General features: G+C 52.9%; 5 protein-coding genes across 5 annotated transcripts; 1 reads left to right on the top strand and 4 right to left on the bottom strand.

Moving 5' to 3' along the window:
• Positions 1–7,387: 7,387 nt before the first annotated feature.
• On the bottom strand, positions 7,388–9,485 carry HER10_EVM0003673 (WW domain-containing protein). The gene is made up of 3 exons (XM_035473339.1): positions 9,226–9,485; positions 8,044–9,087; positions 7,388–7,971 (listed from the first exon to the last, which is right to left on the bottom strand). Exons 1-3 carry the CDS (start codon positions 9,314–9,316, stop codon positions 7,823–7,825), a joined length of 1,284 nt encoding a protein of 427 aa, XP_035333865.1. The 5' UTR covers positions 9,317–9,485; the 3' UTR covers positions 7,388–7,822.
• Positions 9,486–10,163: 678 nt separating this feature from the next.
• Positions 10,164–11,853, bottom strand: HER10_EVM0002857 (methyltransferase; the record flags this gene model as incomplete). Its single annotated transcript, XM_035472551.1, has 9 exons — positions 10,164–10,218; positions 10,313–10,735; positions 10,801–10,938; positions 11,008–11,045; positions 11,101–11,138; positions 11,204–11,356; positions 11,437–11,522; positions 11,595–11,626; positions 11,692–11,853. The coding sequence occupies 9 exons, from the start codon at positions 11,851–11,853 to the stop codon at positions 10,164–10,166; spliced, it is 1,125 nt and encodes a 374-aa protein (XP_035333816.1).
• Positions 11,854–12,906: 1,053 nt separating this feature from the next.
• Positions 12,907–17,083, bottom strand: HER10_EVM0003510 (uncharacterized protein; the record flags this gene model as incomplete). The annotated part of the gene is made up of 2 exons (XM_035473185.1): positions 15,854–17,083; positions 12,907–15,799 (listed from the first exon to the last, which is right to left on the bottom strand). The coding sequence occupies exons 1-2, from the start codon at positions 16,639–16,641 to the stop codon at positions 12,907–12,909; spliced, it is 3,681 nt and encodes a 1,226-aa protein (XP_035333852.1). The 5' UTR covers positions 16,642–17,083.
• Positions 17,084–17,517: 434 nt separating this feature from the next.
• HER10_EVM0010943 (CHCH domain-containing protein) lies at positions 17,518–18,438 on the top strand. The gene is made up of 2 exons (XM_035480387.1): positions 17,518–17,791; positions 17,959–18,438. The coding sequence occupies exons 1-2, from the start codon at positions 17,686–17,688 to the stop codon at positions 18,123–18,125; spliced, it is 273 nt and encodes a 90-aa protein (XP_035334380.1). The 5' UTR covers positions 17,518–17,685; the 3' UTR covers positions 18,126–18,438.
• Positions 18,439–20,535: 2,097 nt separating this feature from the next.
• HER10_EVM0007126 (CDC24 Calponin) lies at positions 20,536–25,810 on the bottom strand. The gene is made up of 4 exons (XM_035476692.1): positions 23,934–25,810; positions 23,048–23,833; positions 22,802–22,988; positions 20,536–22,746 (listed from the first exon to the last, which is right to left on the bottom strand). Exons 1-4 carry the CDS (start codon positions 24,510–24,512, stop codon positions 21,257–21,259), a joined length of 3,042 nt encoding a protein of 1,013 aa, XP_035334097.1. The 5' UTR covers positions 24,513–25,810; the 3' UTR covers positions 20,536–21,256.
• Between the last annotated feature and the right edge of the window lie 300 nt (positions 25,811–26,110).

Below are 26,110 nucleotides of genomic sequence, written 5' to 3'. Positions count from 1 at the left end.
TTGATTTAATATTGTGGCACATCTGTATTCCAAAATGGAATGATAATAATACAGAATATAGTTGTGATTCAATGACAGCGTGTTTATGATGTTGGCCCATTCAATGTTGGCTTTATGACACCCCATGTTGTCGTCTCTCCGAAGCATTTGCTCTGGCCATTGCAAGATTTCCCGCTGTAATTCTTCCGATTCTGATACTGCGCATATCCCATAGGGCCAAGATAACGTAACAAAATAACCAGATGAGAATGATGGCCAAGGTCGCCATGCTCACCCACGGACCATAAAACACACACAGCACCAAAAACCCAACCAGTACGACTATCGCGGCCCACAAAACCACCCAAGCACACCACGGTGATTTTGCTGCTGCCTTTTGTGCTAGCTCAAGCCTGATGCTTTGTAACATGAGTTTTGCTTTGATAGCATTTTCGTCCTCAGTGTTCAAGTCGATATTGGTCGGCTTCAAGGTAGACAGACCATGGTCATGTCAGCTACGATGTGTTTCACGTGGAGATTTCTCAAGCCTAAAGGAGGGAAAATACAATACGTTATAAAAGCCAAAGCAACTTACATCAGCCCCTGACTCCATCAAAGATGTCATTGCCCTGTTAGACGTCGATATCCTGAAATTCTGCAGATCGGTAAAACTAAATCGCCCTGTCGTCCCCAGGTGGTCTCTGCCGGCCGTCTGTCTAAGCCCGGTCGTCCAACGCCTCACGACACGATTTGTCAAGGGTGCTTCTCCGTCTGTAAGCAAAGCGCGTTGGAGGCAGGTTGATTCAGCAGTATTTGACAACTCGTCGATGGGAGCGGGCCCTTCTGTTATCGAGGAAGTGAGAGCGTTCTGTGGTTCAGCCAATTCTAGCGAATTTCCGGAAAGCTCATTGATCGCGACGCTTTCTGTTTCTCCTGAGGTCGCGTTAGTCAAGCACCATCTAGTTTTCAAGAGAAGGCACATCACCTCTGGCGTCAAGTACGTTGATGATAAAGACAGAGAAGAGAATGAGAGGCAAAATCTGTCCGAATTTGGGTTCCAGTAGAGATTTCCTTTCGTCTTCTCCAACATCACGGACCGCGGAAATCAAACTGCACAGCAAATACACTGTGAATGCCATATCTTGAAAGAGTTTCCAGAATATGGAGCTTAGAAGATCCTCCGATAAGACTCTGACCACTATTAGTAGTGTATTAACTTGGGTTGAGTGCTCATCAGATAGTTTCTCGAGCATTTTCTCTTGGCTTTTGAATTCTTTCTGCGCCCTGTGATGAAGCAGACTCCTGAATTCATTCCGTGACCCCTTGGTGATGCATATAAGGCGTAGAAACCCATCAGCTGCGGGATATAATCCATAAAAGCGCGAAAGAGCATCGTAGTAGTTTTTGATGAAGAACCAAACCGACGCGATCGCAGAGTATGCTGACAACGCGTTGGGCTCTGCGTTTCTTAATGCGCAAGCGAGGATTTCGATCCAGTAATTATTGGATACGAAATAAGTGAGCATGTTGCTAATCAAAAGACAGAAGACTAGCAGTGTCAAGAATCCCACGCGCAAGTTTGCCTGTCGTTTACGTGATCTCAAATACGGTGTCAGACCAACAAGGCAATTTGTGTGAACCGCAAACGACAAGAAGGCAAGCGTTACGCCCACAGAAAACGAAAATGACGATAGGCTGCGTATTTGAGTGTACAAAGCTACCAGAAGTGCAAGACTGGTAACTGAAAGCTGATCGCTCAATGTGAGGAGAAGTTGCTCGTATTTCAAGCCACGTAAGTGATATATTTTCGATTCGTGTGCAGCTAGTCTTTCGTGTATCAGAGAATCCATGTATGTGAATTGCTCTGGGTTTGCCTTCCGAGTGATATAAGCCATGCTCATGATAACATGGGACGCTAAGACTGGGAAAATGAAGGATAGGAGAACCTTCTTTGCGTAAGCAATGAGTCAAGTTCATATGGAGAGGCAGGCTTACGCCGAATCCCATGATATCAGGGTCGGTCATCTTATCGGCGTATTCTGTGCAAGGGGCCATTTTGCCTTGAGATAAGAGGTGGCAGTTGCACTGAGAATCTTGCGTCCGCGTGCCTCTCGATATATCCCTGGGCAAGCAGTAAGGCACCAAGTCAAGAAGGTTCTCAATAGTCTATATATCTGCATTCCATGCACACAGGCGAACTGGCTGCCTTGCCAAACTGCAGCTTCCTGCGCCGCATGCAATGAGATCATAATGCAGGAATGTTCGTCTATTATGAGAGTATAGGTGAAGATTCTGACGCTGGATGTGTTGAAGGCTGCCTTTGCTCATGCAGGCTGGCATTTCCAAGCTGCAATAAGCAGCGGGCTCTTGAAATGGTGGTGGGCGAAGATAAACTCATGTCCAACCAGTAGCTGTTGATTTAAAATGACTGGGGGAATCTGACAAACCGCCTTGTGAGCTTGTCAACGTGGCTGCAAACTCGGTCTCGGAAAGTACCTTCCCCAACACTATGTAGGGGAAGCAGCATGATCAGTGCATGATGAACCAGTTACAGCTTAGGTACTAGGGGTTCGTCAATACCCATCCTGAACTCTATGGCCCTCGAGAGAGCCCTATAGACAAGCTACTAGTCTCTCTCTGAAAACGCCGATCAAAGTTGTATTCAGAATAATCTATAATCTCGTCGTCGCGGGGTCGCATTCACCGTTAATAGACTTTGAAAGCGAGTCGTAGTTGCTCCCAGCAATAGTATATCATGACTTCATAGTGTTCAATCAAACATGTAGCACGCAAGTCCTCGTGAGAGTGGTAAGCAAGGATGCCGTTTGATCCACTGAAAAGCTCCCATCGTTTCGCCATTTCTTTGCCGATTGCGAGCACACCCTCTGCTACTCCCGATTTCTCGGCATTCGACCTATCAATGGTGGCTGCTGCAGCGTAGCATAAGTATGGTCAGCTTCCAGCTGCCCATTGTGAACCTGGGAGATCTCATGTGGTTTATCTGGGTCACTCTGTGCTCATGTTTCCGATTACGGCCTTGGCTAAACATGACCCATTCACTCGTAATGTATCATCTGGCTGGCTGGCCGGCTCCAGAGGAGGCTACGTTTCGACACTTCTTAAGGCTGGAATTACCTTTGCTAATTGATTGCTTCTTTAATTCAGCGCCTTGAGACCGCAGAATCCTCTCGAAATTGTTATCATTTAGTACGCTTTGAGATAGAGAAAGCTTCAAGAACTGTCAATGTTTTGATTCCACCCGGAATCTATCACTCAAACTCCTGCAAACATTCTCACTTGAAAGTCTTAATAGTTCAGCTTTACCGATTTCACTTAATGGTAATTCTTCGGGGAGGTTCATATGAAGTAGAAAGGAACTGGGAATATCGAGAACTTTTGGCGATCCCGCCCGGAGGGTCCTCCGCGCGGAGATTTCGACATGGACATACTGTTCGGTCCCGCAGCTTCTACGGGCTACGCGAAATCAAGTCCCATGTACGGAGTACTCTGGGTATATAATCCTTTGGTATCCATTACACTGACTCGTACTTCTCTTCAGTCAGTCCAGAGGAGGTTTCACTGTCCCTATTTGGAAAAAGTGAGAACCTGTATAAGTGGCTTTTCAGGCATCCCGATCCTTCGGCCTTGAGCGCGACGCGAATTGAAAGTACGTTGTCGGTTGTTCCTACAAAGATACTCACTAACATCGCTCTTATGGATGTCTCTGCCTGACGCGAGCTTCCGCCCGAGTTTGAAATATGAGGCATCTAAATCATTCATACCGGCATCCCACTCAAATTCAACCATGATGCCTGCCCCGAATCATTCGCTCAACCCCGAATACAACGTAAATACATTCCTGTGCCTGATTAACATATCCTAATAGCTAAGTGCATCCACTTATTAGGCTCTGCTAGTGCTTATCACTGTAGCCTTCAGTTGATTGTCATTGACCGCTACCTAGACTGGTAAGCTTTTGTAATGGAACCCGGACAGATTCCATTTCATATGGTGCATAACAACCTTTGTCTTTTCATCGTGACTTCTTCTGCTATTTGAAAACTCTTCTGTAATTATCAGCGGCCGGTGGCGGTTCTGACGTCAACAATATCACTATGCTTCCAGCCGCAGTGAGTTCTCCCAGGCGAAATAGTATTAGCGGGGGCTTCTTCTAACTCATAACTCAAAAGCATCAACATACTGACCAAGATCGTATGAACGATATCAATGAACAACCTGGACTGGAGTTGGTACCGGACGGGCAGCCAAGACACATTACTAATTACTCAGATGCCCATGTCGCTGGAAACCCATACTATCAATCCTTTGACGAAACTGGAAAAGAAGCAATCCCGACGACGAAATACACCCAAATCGCGAACGTCGAGGATCCTCCAGATGCAAAACCAAAACGAAGCAGGAGACGTCTTTGGCTTACAGCGGGTGGCGTAACACTTCTCATTGTCATCCTATCCGCCGTCCTGGGAGGAGTTTTCGGCAGCAGAGCAGCAAAAACCTCATCAGCGGATCAAACAGGGGCTTCGGCTTCGCCTTCGCCTTCCCCAATTGCAACTTCACAGACAATACGGCAGGGCTCTTCACTAAGTGTAACAGGGTGGCGGAAAAGCAGCGGGGTAGAGATTTTCCTCTTCTACCAGGACGTCAACAACTATGTACGATGCTCGAAATACGAAGAAGTTCCGACGTCGTCAACGCTGGGGAACACTTCTTGGCATGCACCCGTGAGATACAACTCGTTTGCTACGAGTAAAAGTCGACTCGCTGGGACGATCATCCAGTTCGGTACTGGCGCGGTGGTACGTTGGTTATCGAATTCTCCGAGGCCCGCGAGCGACTCGCTTCCTGTTTTTGTCACTAACAACGTGTCGCTTCTTCTTAGCCTCAAGTTGAGATGTTTTATACGAATGACGATAATCGCCTTCTCGGGTTGAGTATCAACAACGCGATTAGCTCCGGTTACGAGGAAGACAGTATCAAAGGCTCGATGCTTTCTACCGGCAGCAATAGCAGCGTGGCCGCATACTGGCCTTGGATCACTTACCAGGGGCCTGATCAAAGTTTGTTCGAGGTTCGGAACAGCCTGATAGGAGACGGCTTTTTCCCAGCCAGTGCGTGGGATGTGAGAAAGCTCGGCATTATAGCGGCGGAGACAAGTCAACTTGCCCTGTTTCCGCTGTCTTCGAATTTCAGTGCGATCGCCGCTCATGGAGCGTATGGGATCATTTATCAAGCCTCGAACAATAGCCTCGCGATTGCCACTCCCGGCAACAGTTCGAGCGAGCTTGCTGCTAATTATGCTCTCGCTTGGCCTTCAGGCAAGTCACAGATTAACATGTTTTGCGACTTTTGTTGTCTCGGCTGGGTGCTGAGGAGTCTTGCAACTATACAACAAAGCTAACCACATCTGGTTTTATTATCTTTGTGTAGGTTTCACAGTCCCCACGATCTCAAAGGGGGGTTCGTTCGCCGCCTTCTCAATAGCTCGAGAATCCGATGCGTTGCAACGAGTGAACATTTACATCCTCTTCATCGATGCGTCATTCGACATCAATGTTCTTCGCAACAGTGCGTCAGGCTGGCAACTGACCCAGCCGGCTGCACTAAAAGCCGTCGATTCCGATTCAGACATTGCGTGCCTGACAATGGCCACGACGTGTTTCGATTCCAATGGAAGCCAGGTCCTTCTTGGGCAAGCGTTGAGCGAGACGAGATGTTACTTCCAGAGAGGTGGTTTGGTGAGAGAAGCCATGCTGAGCGGGGATGACTGGGTTGATCTTGGAAGTGTACCGATACCGTAGATATTGGAGATGAGTTGGAAAACTCTGGCAATATACATGTTTGTTGTTGTCTGCACATATATTTGGATTGTTGATCAAGTATCAATGAAGTCATGGTCATAGCCGAGGCCCAAGTGAGAACTCGGAAGTGAATCTTTCCACAATATCATCGTATTAATCTAAAACCAGAACCCAGCAACACCTCGAACAACTCTTGAACCTAAGGTAGTTCCATACCCAAAAGTACACACCCTCTGTTTGTCTACGAGCAGTTCGCAATTCCCGATCCGATAGGAATACATCCGTTGCCGAGTGTCTTGCACGGGTGGCCCTATCACACAAAGTTAGCAACTCAACCCATTGAAACCAGACAAAGATGGCGAGAATCATGTCCAAAAGTAATAGAGTGAACTGTACCTGGCCACAAGTCAACTCCGTCTTCAGGTCGCCATCCCAAAGGCATGTACCGAGGTCACCACCCTTAGGAAGTCTGCAGTTCTACACCCATCCGTCAGCTACAGTGCGTCATCAGACTCCCTCGACGTTGAAACATACCCACCATCCCAGTACTGAGGGAAGGAAGCTGACGAAAAGAACGGCTTGGAACTTCATGTTTCCGTTTGGGTAATTATGTACAAGAATCGCGGGAAGGGTATTTGCGACAGGATATAGATTGCAAGGTAGAGACTGACAACAGTTGAGGAATACTCCAATAACCAGGTGCGCCACAGAGAGATTTCGGACCAGCTATAAGTATCAAGACTGATTACGGAGTACTCCGTAGTGACGATCTTCAACGGCGGACAAGCCGCGTACCCGAAACCAGCTACAACGGGAAACTCTGTACTGAGTCGCGCGCAGCGAGGCTTGGAGGGGGCACATTCACGGTTCAACGTGTTATTCAAACTCTAATTGATAAGTTCATCCCAGCAACAGTTATCGGACGGGGCGAATACCAATTACACAATAAGCATAGGCAATACAGCCCTGTAAGCAGTGCCGTCCGATCCCGCGGGATGCACGGCTTCAGGGCTCACCCCCAGAGGTTACAACTGCCGGCGGTTTGGGTTCAACGGCGCCGAGAGTGATACTCTGCGAGCATTGCCCTGATTTACGGAGCCTTCCGACGTACAAATACTCTCACTTAATGGCTCGGATTCATCCCTCAGTGAACTTATATTTCCGTCGGGGACTGGTTGCCGATACTCTTTCTCACTACCTACGCCTCGCGACGCTACTGAGTAAAGGGCTGCTCTATGGTCCGTGATGCTTGCGAGATGTGGCAGGGCAGACCGTCTTGGAGAACGTGCGCCATTCACATCCCAGTCAGGACGGCAACGAAATGAGTGCGCCAGGACCCAGGACTGACTGATCCGCCGGGCATGCTCCAATTCTGGAAAAGAGGTTGCCAAGCTGTCAGTTGCTCTCTGCCATCTCTTGGCTTTCACGGAAGAGAAGACTGGCTGATAGCACCCGACCAAGCCCATTTTGATATGGAGTTTAGCACTGTTCAGGGTCGAGATGTACATACATAGCGAGATGGAGGAACTTTTTCTCATACTATCTGTTGAAGTCAAGAATGTAAAATTTATGCTCAGTAGCAAACGTCTCAGGATTCTTCTAGATGGAAGGCAGCTCTCAGTCAAGATCCATCCTCGACCAACCTAATCATCATAATAGTCGTCGCCATAGTCATCGCCGCCATAATCATCGTCGTAAATGCCACCATCACCATATCCGTCGTCAAAAGTGTTACCAGCATAGCTGTCGTCGTTCCGAACCTCGTCAGCGCCCGGCTCATCATCATAGACAACCTCGCCATAGCCGGTGGTGTGCATTATACCACGGTCGACGTCGATGCCGGCATCTTCAGCGCTCTGCATATCATCATAAACAACCTCGCCATACCCGGTGGTGTGCACGAGATGATCGACGTCGCCATCGTCCCGATACTCCTCTGGACCCCTGTAAGTCTGCTCTTGAACCTCTTGCTCATCGTCTTCCTCCAGGGACGGTTGAGGCCCGGACGGAGGTACTTGATCAACCTAATCATCATAGTAGTCGCCGCCCTCCTCATAATCCCCCCTATCAGACCCCCGATCGCTATCATCACGACCGCGATAATGGTCCGAGGACCCAGACGAAGAACGACGCTCGTAGTGGTGCTCGTGATGATCAGAGTCTGAATCGGAGTCTGCTGAAATTGTCAGTTTTCGCGTTTAATAATCGTCCCGACCGTGGCCCAGGAGAGGTGATTGATCATTACCCAAAACATTGGCGATAAGCGCGCCTCCCAGCGCACCCACCGCGAGGCCACCAGCAACGCCGAGGAACATGTTGCTGTTCCCGCTCTTCTTCTTTTTCTTCTTCTCTTCGCTGCCGTATCCCTGTTCATACTGCTGTCCATACTGCTGTTGAGACTGCTGTCCGTAGGGCTGGCCGTATTGCTGTGGTGGCTGTTGGCCGTACTGTTGAGGCTGCTCGTACCCCCCATGGGGCTGGCTCTGTCCGTATTGCTGTCCTGCATAGTACCCAGCTCCGGCTCCCGCAGCTGCCGCAGCGGCACTGCCCGCATAAACTCCGTATCCGGGCTGTGGAGAGTGACCTCCGTACCCAGGTTGTGGAGAGGGTCCGCCATATCCCGGTTGAGGCGGCGGGCCGCCGTATCCGGGCTGTGGTGAATGTCCCCCATAGCCAGGTTGAGGCGAGTATCCCGGCTGTGGCGAGTGTCCTCCATATCGAGATGATTCCCCATACCCTCCATGGCCTGGTGGCGACATTGGCGGGGGAGACATGGCCGACGGTGGCGGAGGAGCCTCCCACTGAGAAGAGCCAGTTGCTTGATTGACGTAGTACCATCGTCTGCTATTGTCGTCAAACCGCTTGACCCATCCCTCTGGCAGTCGCGGCGAAAGCGGTCTTCCGTAGCTAGGTGAAGGGGGCCTTCCATAGCCCGGCGAAGGAGGCCGTCCATAGCTTTGCTGTTGTTGCTGCTGCTGAGGATACGGGCTAGATGAAGTGGAATCACCATACCTACCGGGATGCGGGGTGGGATACTGCGGTGCGGTACCGTAAGCACCCGCGGCGGCGCTGGCAGCTACGCCAGCGGCGACGGACGACATGGCACTTCCCTCGGAGACGGGGTCGGAGTAGGCGGAGCGCGTGGGGTCACTGGAGCCGAAGGCGGCGGGGTGCTCGCGCTTGTACTCCTCGGCGCCATTCTGCGGACCACCGGCATATCCCGCGGGTGGTCTGCCATCGTAGCCTTGGCTGTGGGAACCGTAGTTGCTGTACCCGTAGTCCTGGTGGCCTGTGATGTGTGGTCAGGATTTGTTGTTGAGGTGCTTTTGTAGATAAGGTAAGGTGGGGAGTTTTGCGATTTTATGAGGGGCAGAGAGCAGATTGAGGTTGGAGGATTGTCGCAAAGTATCTCATTTCGCTCACTCACCTTGGTTGATGATCTCTGGGTCGTCGGGGATCTTGAAGTTGCCCAGCTGTGATGCCAGCTTCGCGACGTCAAAGTTGCCAAAGAGCGACATTTTTGTTCACTCCAGGCTGTTGTGTTTCTTCTCTTTCTTTCGGTAGTGACAGTTGGGAGTTGGAAGGATGAGAGAGAATCGCACGTGGTTGGCGGGGGACTTGACGTGTCGTCGCGGGGTCAAGTGACCAAGGTCAGGAAGGTAAGGTAAGGTGAGTTGGGCCGTAGGGGGCAAAAAAAAGAAAAAGAAAAAAAGAAAATGGCTGAGGTAAGAAAATAAGGGGGCCTCCCGACGGGATCGAATTGCGCCTAAGGGAAAGAAGGTGCGCGCCGTGTGACGGGCGATTCGTAATGGGATTGCTTGGGCTGCAGGTGCGACTGCACGTCAGATTGGCTTCCTGCCCGTTTGTTTCGGCAGATCGGAACGCAGATGGCGGGTATTTTTCTGGGCTTTTTTCTGGTTGCTTCCAGGTTCTTTTCAGGTTCCATCCTGATGTTTTGATTCCATGTTCGGGTCTCCACGTTTACTCGCTTCCATTGCGTCGTCCGAACTTGGCACTCGGGACCACCCGTTCATCTCATAGGGCTGAAGACTGTGCGCTCAGTCGCTCACTCATTCGCCCAGCCGATGATCACTTGTGAGGAACTCAAATGAGAGTAAGCTTCTTGAGATATGAAATGAGATGAGCGGTTGAGAGATTAGTCTTGGACCAGCTCCTGCATAGTCAATACACGCTGAAGCCAGTCAGGTCAAACACAACGTCATCTGCGTAGGATTCAAGCCTTTGCATCAAAATGCTACGTCGCTATACCAGGAGCCATGAAGAACAGAGTCTACTTCGCAGGCCTGCACGCCATACATAGAGATGCTATACATCCCAACCTCTCAGACGACACTTCCACACTCACTAAGTCGCCTCCGTAGCAGCCGGTAGAGCAGGCTTCTGCCCATACACCACATGCCTACGCGCACAAAACTTGTTAGCCACAAACAATCTTCGACTCCCCGTCCACATCGAACAACGAAAGGGAAAACAAGGAAAGGATAACAACTCACAAATCCAACAAAGCATGAAACACCCCCGTCTTCAACTCCCTCCTCACCTCCGCAAGCTGCACCAACACCTCCTCCTTACTCCTCCCCAAAACGCCACAAAGCAACTTCAACGAAAACCCTTCCAGCCCCTCGAGAATCTGCGCCAGGTTCAGCAGACCCTGGTCCTTGAAATGCTGGTGCCGCGCCCACGGCCCGATGGGCGTCTTGAACTTGTGGTGCGCCACGTGCTCGAACCCGCCGTGCCCGCGCACCCACCCCTCGAGCTTCGGCCCGGGCCGGGGGTCGCGCCCGATCTTGTCGAGGGTTTCGACAAAGGTCTGGTTCCATTCGTAGGTTGCGTGTTCGGGTTTGTAGCTGCCGTCGTCGGAGTAGTATTCTGTGCTCATGTCTTGGAACTCGGCCCAGCCTCCTGGGTTGAGATTGCTGTGGAGGGGGTCATTAGAATGAGGATGAGTTCGGTCAGAGTGAAAGAGGAGAGGGTTACGTACTCGTAAATGTTGGCAATCAGCTTCGGCCAGTCCTGGATTGAGGCGGCCATGTATCGGCACATGATGAAGTCGTACTTCTTGACGCCGACCCATTCGCTCTCGACGTCGTCAATTTCAAATTTGACGTTCGGGGGTACCCTATAGTCCAGAGAAGAAGCGTGAGCATTGGAATCATCGGAGGGAGAATCACGTTGAGACTTGACGCACCACTCTGGTTGGATAGCACTCAGATCGTTTCCAATAACCTGCCCATCTTCTAGCAAAGTATGCCATCACCAATCAAACTCATCACAAACTTACCTCGGCATTCTCAAAAATGTCACCAATCTCAACAGCCCCTACGGCCCCGCAAGTTATCAGTAACGCATGGCTTTCATGGTCGTAAACTTGCGCGGAGACGTACAGATTCCAGTACCCGTGCCGATATCCAGGATACGATGGACCTTCTCCTTGGCCAGCGGCGCCAGCCAGAGCTTGCTTCCAATCGCCCTCACCATCATGGCATGAGCCATGTCGAGGCGCTCCATCTCGACCTCGTCGTTCGGGAAAGAATACGCTACATAAACCCGTCAGCAGACTGGATATTGTCCGTCTCCCTCCATATCCATCATAATGCTGCAAGAAAGGAAGACTCACAGCCCGGTCTGAATGCATGATAGCGACGGCCATATTCTTCCGGGTAGTCGATGACGCTGGATGATAGGGACGCGGTGTAACTCGAGCTATCTCATTCGTTTGTGTTAAAAAGATTTTAAGGGTGAGATGGAGTGGTGGAATTCCCAGAAAGCCATTACATTCTATCATCAATCGAAGAGTCGTTATCGCTCTACACCGGGAGAATTAGCAAACCGCAGCTCAATCTACAAGAAGGGAGACTGAGCTGCGACGCACCGCAAACCCCTCATCAGCTTCGACGGGATCATCCTGCTGGGCTGGTTCAATAGCCACCGCCGGGATGACTCGCGATGGACTCGTCGTCGGTGCCGGGTCCGGGGACGCGACACCGGCTGCGGGTGCGGTTGTGGGAGGCGGTGTGCCTGGTGCTTCAGCCATGCTGTGCGCCTTTTTCGTCTCACGGGTAAGAAATGAGTGTAGCTATGTTAAAACGTGAGATTAACACTAATGAATCGCGCCGCTGCTGTAGTCTCCCGTGTTTTGCGAAATCGCTGTTCTAAGCAAGGCAGGTAAATCGTGACTACGCGCAAGATCAACCAGACTGGGCTTCCTCCGTCTGAAAGGTAAGGTAGGGGAGCTCCAGTTTTTGTATCTGCCCGTTTCCAGGTCCCCCTTCCCTTCCATGTCTCTGCCAATGTGTGTGGCTTGCTGAGGGGTTCATCTTACAGTAGGGAACCTTATCCGTACTTGGACCAAACGACAAGCGTGGCAGGCCCAAATGGACCGCAGCCAGTCTTATAGACCGACAAAGCCACCGGATGCAGAAGAGTCAAACGTCCTCCCGATGGGATTCGCTGGTCCGCATCCCGTTTTCCCACCGCTCACATCGAGTTGCAGGACATCCGCCGAGATCACCCAGCGTTTCCAGCAGAATGCGTAGAATCCAGTCCAATGGAACTTGGGACCGGCATTGCCATGCATGTTCGGCGTTGTTACCCCTCTTTTTTCCCCTGTACTGTGAATAAGGGTCTTGACCCGTTTTGGGCCCTGATCCGAGTTCCCGGTCGACGGTATCGCAGAGCAGACACCACATTCGGAGTCAAGGCGACATGCGGTGTGTCAGTAAACACCCAAATGCGCATTACATAAATACACAACACGAATGATCCGAAAGTTATTTCAAGTTCGTCATCATCATTCATAATAATAAAAGTCCCATCCGCCTCTGTCCGCAACGAAGCAATAGGGTATAGAACAGGTGTAGAACAAGAATCGAAACACTCGCCTCGCCGGGCGGCCATGATGCAAATAAAGGTCAAGAAAAAACCAACAAAAACTATCAAACAATCCCAAACGCCCATAGCTATGCTTTTTCTTTTAAAGTCCCCCATGCGATGCGAATGCTGTTCGTTCCTCCCCTTCCATGCAATTCCTCCGTCCATGATTCCTTCCTTCAAACAGCGAAGCCAATGATCTTCACTCGACAGATCTTCACTTCTTTGCCGTGCGAGCGCTGCGCTTGGCGGGTGTACCGTTGGCACTCAGGCCCAGCTCCTTCTTCGCTGCGGCAGTGGGCTTCTTCACAGTCTTCGCGACCTTCGCGCCCTCCGTCTTGGGGGCAGTAGCCAACTTGGACTGGCTTGCCTTTGTTGCCTTGGCTGCGGTCGCTTTGGCAGGCGCGGTCTTGGTCGACGCAGCCTTTGGAGTCGCAGCCTTTGAGGTCGAAGCTTTGGCGGTTGAAGCCTTGGTCGTAGCGATCTTGCTCGTAGAAGTCCTGGCCTTTCTCGCCTTTCCGACCTGCTTCTCCTCGTCGGGACTAAGCTCAGCTGAGCTGGACCTTGCCTCGTCAGAATCAATTGGAGCCGTAGACGGGTCTTCGGACTGGCTTCTAGCCAACTGAGCTGCCCACTGAACACTCTTATTGTTCTTCTTGGCAGCAGCAGCGGCCGCCCGAGTCTCTATCTTGGGCGGCGCGGTCTTGATCGCCTCGAGCATTTCCTCAGCAGAAATCGCATCTCCCTTATTGTTGCGGGTATTCTGGCGAGTCAAAGCCGCGAGGTCCTTCTCTCCAGCTCTAATGTTACTCATTCCCTTGTTTCTAACCGGGATCTTGGTAACTGCCGGAGCCTCTCCACGCGCGACGGCAAGCTGACGTCTAGTGCGCACATTCGTGACGGGAGCAACTTCATCCTCATCGGCGGACTTGTCGCTGGCCTTGCCTGTGGCCTTCTTCGCGTCTGGAATGTCGGCCTTGGCTCTGCGCTGGCGCTTCGGCTGCGGCTTCTCTGGCGAGGCCTCTCGTTCGTCAACCTCGTCAGCCTTGCGCTTGGCTTTCTTGGGGCTCGGGCTGTTAACATCGAGAGATCCAAGAGGCTGGCGTCCGGTCGACACAGCTGGAGATGCCCTTCTCGCAGAACGAGATCGATCTGCCGATGACGTGATGGAGAACGCCGGTGTATCGGCCCAGATGCTTTGATTGCGCTCTGGAGTTGCAGCCATGAGGATGGGAGCGGATGCAAGAGGGTCGGGCGAAGAGTGTGCAGCAATAGGTTCAACCGCTGGAGTGGGAGAAAGAACCGCGGGTTCGGCGGGCTCGACGGGCGCGGGGAGAGTAGCCATAGCAGCTTTCCTGGCGTTGTGTCTGGTCAAAAACCCTCTAAGTAAGACCATAGAATCATCGTCTTCCTCAACCGGGGCGGGCGTCTGTGAGGGCACATGCGCCACCTCCTCTTCCTCCGCTTCGATCTTGGCTTCGTCTGCTGTCTTCTTCTCATCCTCTGCCTCAGTGGTCAGGCGAATAGGCGACAACGCGGTAGCAATGGCCGGCTCGGTGGCAGAGTCAATCGCGTCGACAAGCTCTTCGACGGGTTCTTGCTCTTGGGCGAAGAGGGCAACATGTTCGTCCGAAACCTTAAATCGGACAATCAGACGGCCTCCCTCTCTGCTGACAACAACCTTTCCATCCATATCCGTTTTCTTGGCCTCCTCAAACACGCGAGCGAGAGATGCAAGCGCCTGGATCGGGGATCCAGAGTGGTCCTGGAAGGAGCCAAAGATGTCCGGGTTCTCTCTGGCATCGACAACGACTGGCGAAGGAGACGGTGACGGGGTTCTCTCCGGAGTAGCTTGGGCAGCCGCCGCAGATGCTGAATCAACCTCGAGGGGACTCTGCACCGCGTGGAGCTCAACCGACGAATCGGGAGCACCCACCAGCGACCCGGATGCTGGATCTTGAAGATCCTGCACCACGGGAAGCTGGGCGGAGCCGGCAGCAGGGAGAGATGCTCGGCGGAGAGGGGCGGAAAAGGAAAGGCGACGTGCAGCGGGCAGTGACTTGCGCTTCTTGAAGGGCGAAGTCTCGGTGCGGTTCTTAAAGAACACCATTGGACTCGCGACTTCGACGGCAGCGGGCTCATCCTCGTGTTCAACCTCAGTTGTCTCGTGGTCCGTCTCGGTGACCTCGAGAGTCGATGCAAATGAGGGCATCGCAAAGGTGAAGCCGGGTCGAATGGGGGACGACAGAGGTGAAGGCGACCTTTCTTCAACAACAGATTGGAGCGTGGCAAGCTTAGCCTCCAGATTGGCAGCGCCTCTAGCGAGCCTGGTCTTTCGGCTTGAACTTGAGTGGTGTGTCGCCGTCGACGGGAAGTGAGGGAGCTTGGCGGTCGGGCTTTGAGGCTCCTCCTCTTCTTCAATGACCGAGAAGTCAGACTCTCCAAAGATGGCAATGGGCTGCCTGACGTTGCGATGCTTGGGCTGCTCGCGACCATGAACCCTATTGGATTCGCGAATGGCAGTCTCAAGCACCCAGTCGAAGCTCAGCTCTGGCATCGGGAACGCAAGAAGAGGCGCCATGATGGTGTGAGTCAGCAAGCCATTGTTATAGGCTCGCTTCTTCTCACCGTCATAGTTTCTCTTCCCACAGGTCGGCACGATGGGCTCGCCATACTTCTCCACCTCCTGATGGTATTGGCGGCGCTGTTCGTGAACAGAGGGGCCGGCGGGGAGCGCCTTCAGGTCGTTGCGCAGGACGCGGCGAGCTTCGATCATGTTAATCACGCCGCTTTCGTCCACGTCCTCCAGCCAGTACGGCTCCGAGTCGTCCTCTGCCGTGGGCTCGGCCACCCTCTGCCTCTTGCGAGGACAGAGGGCATACGCCAGACCGCCCTTCATGGCAATGTGCCGGAAGCTGGCGGCGGCCTCGAGCTCTTCCATGGCGAGGGACTCGGCAACTTGTCTTGCGATGGCCTTCTCGAACACAATGCCCCTGGGCTTCCGTTGCTTTGTGCGGGGAATACGGGCCCGTTGCCGGGCAAAGCTGGGCACTGGGGCCAGCGCAGTCGTAACATCGAAGTCGGCGTAGCTCTCGGGGGCGAAGGGGGTACTAGAAGGGACAAGTCAGTGAGGGGGTATACAAATGGGAAGGTGGTAGGCATACGAAAACTCCTTCGCGGCTTCCGAAAGTTCGATAGTGGCGAACGTGTACGGCTGCTGAGACTTCTTGGGCGACGGGGCGAAGTCTGAGACCATGGTGATATCGGCCATGGTGATGTCGAGCTTTGAAGGGGACTCGAACCCGCCAGCCTCCTCTACACCTCTTTGAGACTCCTCCTCATCGTCGTCTTCATGTCCCTCCTCCTCTGCCGCGGACTCGGCCTGCTGTTGATTCGAATCGGAATCGCTGCGCGGGGACCGATCGTTGGAGACGAGGGATGCTGTCGGAGAGGTAATTGACATGACTGAGTAATCGGAGACGGCAGGCTTCGAAGGACTCGACTTCGGAGAGAGATTGCGAGCGAGCTTTGGAGTCGACGCAGTCAAGGATTGGAAACTGGCGTCGGCAAACGACACCTTCTTCGGGGATGGGGTCTTGGTCGGGGCATCCAGCGGCGTTGTCGTTGAAAGTCTTGCAGCGCCGGCCTTCAGTCTCGGGGTCTCAGCTGTGCTGAACTTCTTGACTGGCGAAGTGAAAGACATCGGAGCGAATCTTGCGGGCTGTGTTGTGGCCGCGGAAATGGGCGCGGCGCCTCCCTTGGTTGGCGTGGTGAAGTCGAAGTTAGAGAAGGCCATATCGACATTAGCGGTACGGCCCTGGGTGGGCTCAAGGTTCGAGAAACAGGCCGGCGCCCTCTTAGGGCTAGCAGTGCGGTCGCGGGAGGAGCGCGCGGTAGGGGAGGGTGTGAGGTTGCCCGAGGGCGGGTTAAAGGTCAACTTTGGAAAATTCATCGCGTATCCGTATAGTGGCGGCGACTGCGAGACATTGACCAGATGACCGGATGACGAGGTTAAAGTGTGTTGGAGGGATCTAGCGCGGGAGCTATGGCTTCAATGCGACGCGGCGCGGAGGAAGGCTCTCGGACGTGATCGTGGGAAAAGTGGCCGCGGAGGCGCGATGCGATTTGGGGGCGGAAAAAAGAAGATAAACAAAGCGCGACTGCGCAGGGGGTGGGAGGAAGATGGGATGCAGAACAACCACCGGATTGAAAAGCCAGGAAACGGCTCAAAAGAAACCGATTGACGATTGTAGTGCAGTGTTGACTGTGTCGTGGATTGTTAAAGTACGATACCTTGAATTGGGTGAGGTATCGGCTTGTGTCGCGATTGGGTTGTGGTTCCTGGGCGCGGAAATTGGAGGATGGATTGGGGAAAGAAGAAAAAAGGTTCAAGGTACCTCCAGGTTTCTAAATCGAGAACCGGGAAGGGGGAGTAGGAGGGCAGATATTGCGCAGGAAGGGGACCATTAAGTGAAAATCGGTGTGGTGGGCTGGCAACGGGCAACGCAGGAAAGGGACGCTTGACGCTTTCGAGGTCACTCTTTGTTTACATTCGAGGCAAGGCAGCCAATCGGGAGCACCCGAGGCTCTCACACACCATCACACACCTCAAGTGCCGCTTGCAGTCGCAGCTCTGGGGGCATCCCAGGCGCGCTGTGCACGGTGGCGCGGCTGTCTGCTACTGTGTTCTACCCCACCATCCAGACGCCACACCGCGTTTTTGACCAATCAACAATCTTACAAGGGATCGACGAGGCTGAAGACACGTGATTGGTGAAAAAAAGTTCCTGGGGGGCTCCGCATCAAAGCTTTCGCGATAGCGTCCATTTGCGAAGCAACGGGGAGCTTTCCTGGTAGAGGTGTATGACGACGGACGCAAAGATCCACCACTCGACAACCGAATCCGACGGTTCAACGACAAGCGCATAGCTTGCACAGCTTTCAAAACGACCCGACGACATAATTGACCGGTTAAAATACACGAACATTGCCCATCATGCCGCAAAAACCGATGCGCCTGCCGCCTGTCAAGGTCCTCCGTGTTCGTAACCCCAACGGCAAGGTTGAGCAGCCTTGCATGCAGGTCATGACCTCAGTTCTTGGTAAGTCTACCTACCATGGTCCCTCCTAAACTCCCCTCTCTGGCATCTTCTCCTATCAACGGAGTTGCCTTACCCCAGTCGCTAGATGAGCGCCCCCTGGACGACATCGCAGTGTCTTCATCATCAAACCCCTCGCGCTACATGGACTGACACTCCTTCTTCCACAGCATGCTGGGCCTCAGCAGGCTACAACACCTCTGGCTGCGCCGCTCTCGAGAACGCCCTGCGCGGCTGCATGGATCAGCCCAAGAAGCCCAAGGAGCCTTCGTCCACCGTCAACTACCACCTCGGCCGTATGTACGACAAGATGATTCCCCACTCCAAGGGCAAGTAAAGCAGGTCGCGCGGCGGGGACAGAGCTCATACACCGAACTTATTGCAAATATGGGGGGCCGACCATAGGGAGATGGAGGTCCTCCCCGAATGGCATACTCCGGGAGAGATCGCGAGGGCAATGGCGCTACGTTCACGACAGCTGAACCGACCATGGCAGCAGCAGAGGCGGATTCGGCCGATGACGGTTATTTGATCCGTCTGGAAGTGGTGAATCGGGCACAGCTTGAGGCATATGAGATGTACAACCACACTATTACACACGGAATTTGGCGTTCAAGAGGATCGACGTTGTATACTATGTACCATACGAGGCGGATAGAAAAGAATACTCGCTACCATCATGTTTTTCCTGCAGACTCCCTTCATCTGTGATCTGATCTGATGAATCGACGGTCTTCAGCCATTCTTACTTCATCTCGCCGGGTAGAATTGACTCGAAGACCAGCCACGGATCATGACCTAACCTGATATATAGCCGGAGCAGCTGTTCATCAGTTTCATAATCCTCGTGACTTGAATCTCCGAGACGTACCAATTTTTGCCAGAGGTTTTTGAAGGTACCCAATCCAGTAAATCGGTGTGGAAAGACATTTACGGATATCCATCAAACCAAGAACCTGCATTCCCGTCTCTCCCCCTCAAATCTCTCGCAATACATAGGAACGCGTATAACGAGGGCCTTCATACCTCTGTCCAAAGCATACCCGCATCAGAGTCCCGAGTATATCGTCACAGCCTCGCTTTCGACACCAGTGTCCTTCATAACGCAACAAGGAGCGCCGTCACCTGCTGCGACTTCATTCATGAAGCACTCAGATACCAAAGGCCTTTGGACACGCGAAGGTAGTTTGATCAGAGCACTCTCTAGAGGGAGTTCATTAAGTAGGTACCACCGTCATAAGGCTAATATGCAATTGCTTAACCAAATGGCGAGGGCGATTAATTCATTCCATAAACACTAAACCTTGACATTACACGCGTGCTACCATGGGAAGTTCCCAAAGCATGAGGAGAAAACATCCAAGCTAGCTAATCAAAGCACCAAACTTCAATGTATTCGATACGCCTGCGGGATTCGCTGACTTATTTGGTGCATCAACCACTCAGCCACATCGCAGACTGTCTGATCCAATCCCAACAGGCGCTGTTGTGGTGGTAACAGGCACATCATTCATCTACGGCAGACAAAGGACGGCCAGGTGACCAGAAGTCGTGAAGGGGCGCCTTCTATCGAACGGTTTGGCGAAAGGAGGGATAGAAGAGGAAACCCGAGGGACGTATCCTCCGTGCCACACCTTTAGGTGAGGTCGGGGTGGCCGTTAGTGAAGCCCCAAAGGATACAAAAGAAAAAAAGTCCTCCACGGGGAATCGGACAAAAAACTTAAGTGTCAGATCAGTAGCCAAGGGGACTGAGATCCACACTCGGGTCTTCCCCCAAGAACCCCTCGGCCAACTTACCTGAATCACTTGAGTGACAGGAACGAGGAGGAAGCAGCCAAGTAGTCTTTCACCTATGCAGATGTTCGGATTGGCTGAAGGGCGTACTGTGCGGTTCCTAGCAGGGGCGGTCAGTTTTCAGCTTCTTTCCTGTTATCATTGTTTGCTTAGGTATGTGGTGGACTTCCATCGTGAAAGGGGCGGCCGCAAGGCGGAACCCTAACTTTCCTCAAGCTACCTGACGTTCATCTTTGGCTCGATTTCTCAAAGAAGTATGAATCCGTCTCCCCATTCTCCTTGCCTCCTCGCCGTACTCTCGAGAAACCTGATATACCTACAGATCAGGGTATTTGGGTTACGTGGCCTTCGCCCCCGTCACTAGACATCATGTTAACATGCACGGATCTTATGCAGACTTAATTAAGTCACGACGCGGATGGTAGGAGGCAATCGCAGAAAACATCTTATTTCCATCATCCCAAGCAAACAAGACGAGAGAAAAGAAAATGGGGATAATGCTGCCATCCCTTCCGGGGTCCTCTTCTTCTCAGTACATGTCACGCCCCTGAGAAAATAATCGACCAGTCCATCATGAATCACAACAGGGCACTAGAATCTATAGATTCCCGCAATCCGAGGGACCAGGGGTCCACCAAGTTTTCTTGCGTGACAAGGACACGCAGACAAAGACTATTCTACTGGCAAGCCATCACAATCGGGAGAAGAAGTAAAAGCAATCGAGCCAAACATCAACAATCACTACAGAAGCAGGTAGATAGCTCGTCTCGAGCGTCGCTAATTTGTGTATACCACACAAGCTGGGATCATCATCGTCTCTGAAATATATCAAATCACACGTCAAAAATCACAGATCTCATAGATTTCAGCACCTAGTTGAAGTGCAAAAGAAAGACAAGCAAACAAACATCACCATGCAAGGGAGGCTCGACATCGTCATGAAGGAACAGTAACGCCTGTTCATTGTTCGAATAACCTTTAGCTAGCGCCAGCCAAGAACCCGATCCCCAAACTGTAGCGAGCGACGTGGCAGACATTCTCGTTCCCTCCTGGCTGATGGCAGCTCAGTTGCCACCCAGCCAAACCGCACCCAACCATTTAGGCAGAGCCAGATATCAAAATTCGTCCTCCATCATCAAAGTCGTAACGATCGAAAGTAGGTTAGTCATCCCAGAAAGAGTAGTCAACCAAGAGAAGAAGTGAAAGTGAAATGATGGGAGCTCTGGATGTATCTGCCCCTGAAGAGTTCGATATCGAAGAACCCCATAGAGACATCCAGAGTCGCCCATGGTAGTTTGATGTCAAGTATTTCCAAAAAGAAGAAAAGGAGCGATCCGATGAATGAGTGCCTTGGGATACAATCCCCGCATAGGGGACCGTGTCCTTGAGGGCAAGGAAACGTATGGTCATGATGGAACCGTCTAAATTCTCGTGCGCGAGTCCGAATGCTTCTTAACCGCAAATGGCTGCCGCTACGAACCCCGTGATGTATGGTAGTCTAGCAGCCACGTGCTTGTTGATGCGATGCTGAGAGGTATAAAAATGAGGTGAAACAATCTGCTCCGGACGCCATGTATGCAAAGAAATGCCCCCCGGTGGGTATATGGGTATGATGCGCCTGGGAAAGTCCCAATGTTCTCCCAAAAGACCTACTTCGACATAGAAATGAGGCGCTTAGGCCGTTTCTCCAACGCAGAACAGCTCAATCTCGCCTACCCCTCCCGGTGCAGTGGCGCGGGCTCCCTCGCGCCATTCGATAAAGGCGATCTGAATGTCATCGTCACTGGCAATAGTGACGAAGTCGCCATCCTCGTCCTGGTATCGGAGCTTAAGCATGCCCTTACTGATACTGCTGTTGGTGAACCGCGCAAGTTTGGCGTCGATGCGGTCAATCAAGGACTGGTATGTGATGTTGAATGCAACAACCAGGGTGACGTAGTTGCCGCTGTCGACAAAGTTCACCTTGACCTTCAACTGCGTGGGAATCGGTAGGTCGGGGCTGGCAAGGGGGTTTGACTGAGATCCGATGATCCCGCCGGTGCCAAGGGGAGGAGACAACATCGCATTCATAGACGCAGCCGCATCGATGCTGAGCTGCCGGTCATGGACAGAGTTTGGCGTTCCCTGGCGGGGATAGATTGGCTGAGCGGGGAACTGTGACATGGTGCCACCGTAACTTCCAGACTGCTGGTGGCCGTACTGGCGTTCTCGCTGAGCGCCTGGGCTCTGCGTGTTTGACCTGATGGGAACGTCATTCACCCGGGGCGAGCCGGTCTGCGACCGTGGGATATTCTGGTCGTGGGCAGGGTGTAGATGCGCCGGGATGCCAGGCACCGCCGGGACAGGAGTGCCCCCTTGAGTGCGACGAATATTCCCGGGGGCGTTGATATCAGGAGTGCTGTACGATCTGCTGCGCTGCTGCTGTGCTGCAGTCTGGCTGTTGGAAGCCATTGCCGGCAAAGACGGTCCGCGAGGATTCCTGTGCTGCGAAGAACCGTCTCTCGAAGGAGCTCGAGGCATTGCGGGGGCCGTGTATCTCTGATTGGGATCTTCCCACCCAGGCTGAGGGGTCAGCGACTTGGGGAATTGGTATGCTGGATTAGGGAACATATTGCTGGCGGTGCTCGTGCGTGAGGAAACAGGTGAATCGGCTACGGGTGAAAAGTACGAGTCGCCGCCGCGGGCACCAGGTGAAGAGGCACCAGGAGCAGGCACCTGAGTCGAAAGACTGAGAGGCGCCGGTGGTTGCGGGAGAGGGAATCTAGGAGGCGGAGCCCTCACCATACCGGCAAGGCTCTCATTAGTTGCGGCGCGTTGCCGCAGGCTTGTGCTCGATGCGTTGCGAGGCAACATGCTGCCTCCTGTAGACTGAGTCGGCATGGGAAACTGGGCAGGGGCAGAGGCGGGTGGCCACAGTTCCTCGTCATCGTCATCGTCTTGCTGGTTAAGATACGGGTTCTCGAGCTTGCCAGCGTTTTCGCGTGTCCAGGCAAAGTCGGGTGCCGCCGAATCGGGACTCGTAGCAGATTTACTGGGCGTATTCTCCTTACGTTGCGCCTCTAAGGCGACTGCCCATTTCTTCATCTGCTCCTCGTTGGTGTACTTGATCATGAAGTTCTCCACGCCGGGATCACCTTTCCACCAGATTTGGACAATGTAGGATCCTGTGGATTGGTTAGCAATGGAGCGTTGAGGACTAGGGTTGATTCCTTTCCATACCAGGCTTTGCGAGGGAGACGATGTCAGTAACATTCGTCATGAAGATCCTGCCCTTCAACTGAAGTCTCGCGTTCTTGTTCCTGATCTTGGGCCCGGTAGACCTAGTCTTATCCTTCTTGTCCCTGCTCTTGTTCGCCGAAATTTCCTTGCAGCAAAGTAGTATGCATTCGAAGAGATAAATTTCGTACTACGAAAATCAGTGTTTGTTTTTGGTTGGGGATAGCAAATTTGTAGAGCAATACTTACGTCCTTTTCTTGCTCGCTCTTCCCTGTGACGACCGTGTAAACACCATGCATCAGTAGCCTGCCAAACTGCTCCACGCGATGATTCTTCCAGTCGTCGACGCGGTTTCGCAAGTCGTCCAAAGCCTCGTCCAACAGATCTCGGTTGACTTCTTCGTTGGCCTTTGACAGAACTCTTTCTGCGGACTCGATGCCGCCTGCCAGATCGGCCTTAATATCCTCGTCCTCGCTCTTTTTCATCAAGTCCTTCAACAACAGAGGGTACTTGACGAGACGCTGCATGGGCTTGAGGAGGAAGCCATCCAAGGTGTTGAAGTCTGCGGCCACGGGATGCCCGCTAGCTTTGATCTGGTCAAAGACCTGATTGGCGACTTGGGCTGCTTTGCGCTGATTGGCGATGAAGGGACGGTAGATGTCGAATGCATCTTCGTAGGTGACAAATGGAGCACCCCAATGCTGTACAGTCTTGGGCATGGAGTTTGTCGTCTCGACACGGATCAGGAATCGGCGCTGGAAATCCAGGATAGCGTTGATGTTGAGGAAAATCTGATGAATGGTGTCGCCAGTGATGATTCCCTTAGTCTCCAAGCTACTTTTCAGGTCGTAGAGGTTCTCCAAATCTTGGACGTATTTTCGCTCTGTGTCTACCAGTTCCTTCACGATATGATCGCGGTAGCTCAGCTTGGAGCCTGGTTCCATAGGAAGGTCGTCTTCGGGATAAGGCTGGAGTTGCAGCAGGAGACCCCGTTGCTCAGCGATGTCGAGAACGTAGTTGACGACTTGAGTGGTCTAGGACGAGGTCAGACTTGGTCATTCTCAATTTACATGGTTGATGGTGATCTTGAGGCAAAGGTCACCGTGGAGGAGAGCCATCAGTCGTTTCGCATACCTTGACAAAACCAGTCGTGTCATTTCCTAGTACGTCGCTGATGACGAAGCATTCCGCCGAGGGTATACCCAAATCCTTTAGACACGCCTGAATGAATTTGAAGAGGGCAATTTTTGCCTTTTTGCTGTCGCTGGCACTGGCGTTTGCGCCTTCGATCTCGAGGGGCTTCTCTGGCTGCAGGGCGTTGTAAATGTCGAGTAGCGGATAACCGGTGCGGAACAGGGCCCACAGTGATTCGACAGGGTCGTTGGGGTCGAGCTCTTGGAGATAGGGGTCGAAGCCGGGTACCTGTGATAATCGCTGCTTCAAGGACATGCAAATCTGGTAGAGGGACCGCGAGGCATCGGCCTTTTGGTTGATGATGTTGGCCGTAGCCTGAACGGGACCTCCATTTTGCGGGGGCGTCACCGTGGATGCGCTGTTGAAGGAGGCGAGAGAGCCAGAGGATGTGTACGCTGTCGAGCCGGAAAGCTGGCTGGCGCGGGGCGCATTACTCATGGTATTGGGTAGGCCGCCAATTCCGTTGGATTGCTGGAATACAGGAGCCGTGTTTGTTCTAAGGAGAGGAGCATGAGCCATGACGTCCTAACCCATCCGGTGAATGGAGGGGAGAGGATGTAAGGACACGACGATTGACTACAACGACGACGGCAACGAAGAGGATCGGGAATCGTGCGAGGACCGAGGGGGGAGGCGGTGGAGGATCGATGAAGCGGTTCGTGGTCCAATGTCGAAGACAGGGTCACGTCATTCGGCACCGGGGTTCTCGAGAGTCGGTCTGGTCGAGTGGACTCGGGTTCAGGATATCGGTGCTTGGGCGGAGCAGCGACAATGTAGCGGTGGGCGTCGGGGAAGGTTCTCGTGGGCGATGGGCGTCGTCGGGAGAAGGGTATGTTTGTTCTTGGAGGGCGAAAATGAGAACAAGGGGTTTGAGCGATGGGCGTTCGGACTCTAGTATTTCCCCCCCTTGTGGTGATCGAATAGGGCCCCCTCTATGTGTTTTGCCGGGCTTGGAACAGGCGGATAACGAGGAGGAATAGGGACGTCTTCGTGTACGGGGTTTGCGTGTGCGTGTGCGAGAGAGAGATAGAAGGCAGTATGTGTGTGTGAGACAGAAGTGCCGGCGCCGAGAGTCGGTGGAGGAGGGAGGTTGGGCTGGTCGGGCGGGTCTGTTTTTCGAGTCGACGAGTCGAAGTTGCGGAGCGGTGCGGAGCGATGCGGGCTATCGGGGCGAAACAAGTTGCCTTTTCGACCCCTGTCCGGTCCTTGATCCTCCTATTAGGTGTCACTAGTGGTGGGCGATAGCGTGTATCTCGAACAAGCCCTCGTGGGCCAAGAGGTATTGCGAAATGGACGTCGTTTGGCAGTGTCGGTTGAGGAGTGCTAGGTTGCCGACAGAGATTTGCAAGTCGAGGTTGGAGTTTTCGCTGGATTTGGGGACGCTGTTGCAGGACGCAGGCTGATGCAGTTGGCGTGCATGAGGGTGTGTCTTGATTCAACCTGGAGGGGGGCTGGGTTAGGTACTAGGTAGTGAACGGCAGCATGGGGGAAAGTAAAGCAAAGGTTTAGGGGGTAAGGCGAGAGGCACAGGCACAGGCAAGCCGCAAAGGCAAAGACAGAGGGGGGGAGACTATTCGTACCTTTAGGATCTAAGGATACAGAGTGTGGAAGCGCCTGAGTCTCTGTGGTTGCTTCAACACTTGCTTGGGTGCTTGGGAAAGGTCAGGTCAGGCCAGCCAGGTCGGGTTTCCAGTCCCCAGTTCCCAGCTCCAGTTGCTGTTGCGGTCCAATGTGGTGCAGTGTCTCGTCGCCCGTGCTCTGCTTATTGCCTGGGCCCCTAGAGTAAGGTATTGGCAGCAGGAGCAAGGGGGTGGGTGGGTGATGGGTACGGATGGTGGGATAGTGGAGGGCGGATGTTGTGTGAGTGGGAATGGGTTGGTTGGGCTGAGAGGTGTGAGGATGACAGATTCGGATCCACGTCCTTTGAGCCTTTGAGCCTTCCGCTGTGAAGGAAAGGCAGAGAGAGGCCCAGCGAAAAGAGAGAGAGAGAGAAAGAGGCACAGGTGGGAGCAGAGGTACAACTGCGCGGTACTGTGGTGGAGAGGCGGCCTCAGGTTGGCCGCATTGATCTGATGGAGGTTTTGGGCGTTTCAAATTAGCGGTTGATTGCGCTAGTC

Source organism: Colletotrichum scovillei (genome assembly GCF_011075155.1).
Source record: "Colletotrichum scovillei strain TJNH1 chromosome Unknown Contig00005, whole genome shotgun sequence".
Taxonomy (NCBI): domain Eukaryota; kingdom Fungi; phylum Ascomycota; class Sordariomycetes; order Glomerellales; family Glomerellaceae; genus Colletotrichum; species Colletotrichum scovillei.
The sequence above is the reverse complement of the archived record's forward strand: the minus strand, read 5'-3'. Positions and strand labels throughout refer to the sequence as shown.

What these genes read in the sequence shown, in the direction of transcription:
- HER10_EVM0003673 (XM_035473339.1), bottom strand. Translation starts at nt 9,316, where the DNA reads ATGTCGCTCTTTGGCAACTTTGACGTCGCGAAGCTGGCATCACAGCTG. An exon ending in CCCAGAGATCATCAACCAAG is followed by an intron (nt 9,088 to 9,225) that starts GTGAGTGAGCGA and finishes CACACATCACAG; the next exon opens with GCCACCAGGACTACGGGTAC. An exon ending in GCTTATCGCCAATGTTTTGG is followed by an intron (nt 7,972 to 8,043) that starts GTAATGATCAAT and finishes CAATTTCAGCAG; the next exon opens with ACTCCGATTCAGACTCTGAT.
- HER10_EVM0007126 (XM_035476692.1), bottom strand. Translation starts at nt 24,512, where the DNA reads ATGGCTCATGCTCCTCTCCTTAGAACAAACACGGCTCCTGTATTCCAG. An exon ending in ACACGACTGGTTTTGTCAAG is followed by an intron (nt 23,834 to 23,933) that starts GTATGCGAAACG and finishes ACCTCGTCCTAG; the next exon opens with ACCACTCAAGTCGTCAACTA. An exon ending in CGTCTCCCTCGCAAAGCCTG is followed by an intron (nt 22,747 to 22,801) that starts GTATGGAAAGGA and finishes ACCAATCCACAG; the next exon opens with GATCCTACATTGTCCAAATC.
- HER10_EVM0010943 (XM_035480387.1), top strand. Translation starts at nt 17,686, where the DNA reads ATGCCGCAAAAACCGATGCGCCTGCCGCCTGTCAAGGTCCTCCGTGTT. An exon ending in GGTCATGACCTCAGTTCTTG is followed by an intron (nt 17,792 to 17,958) that starts GTAAGTCTACCT and finishes CTTCTTCCACAG; the next exon opens with CATGCTGGGCCTCAGCAGGC.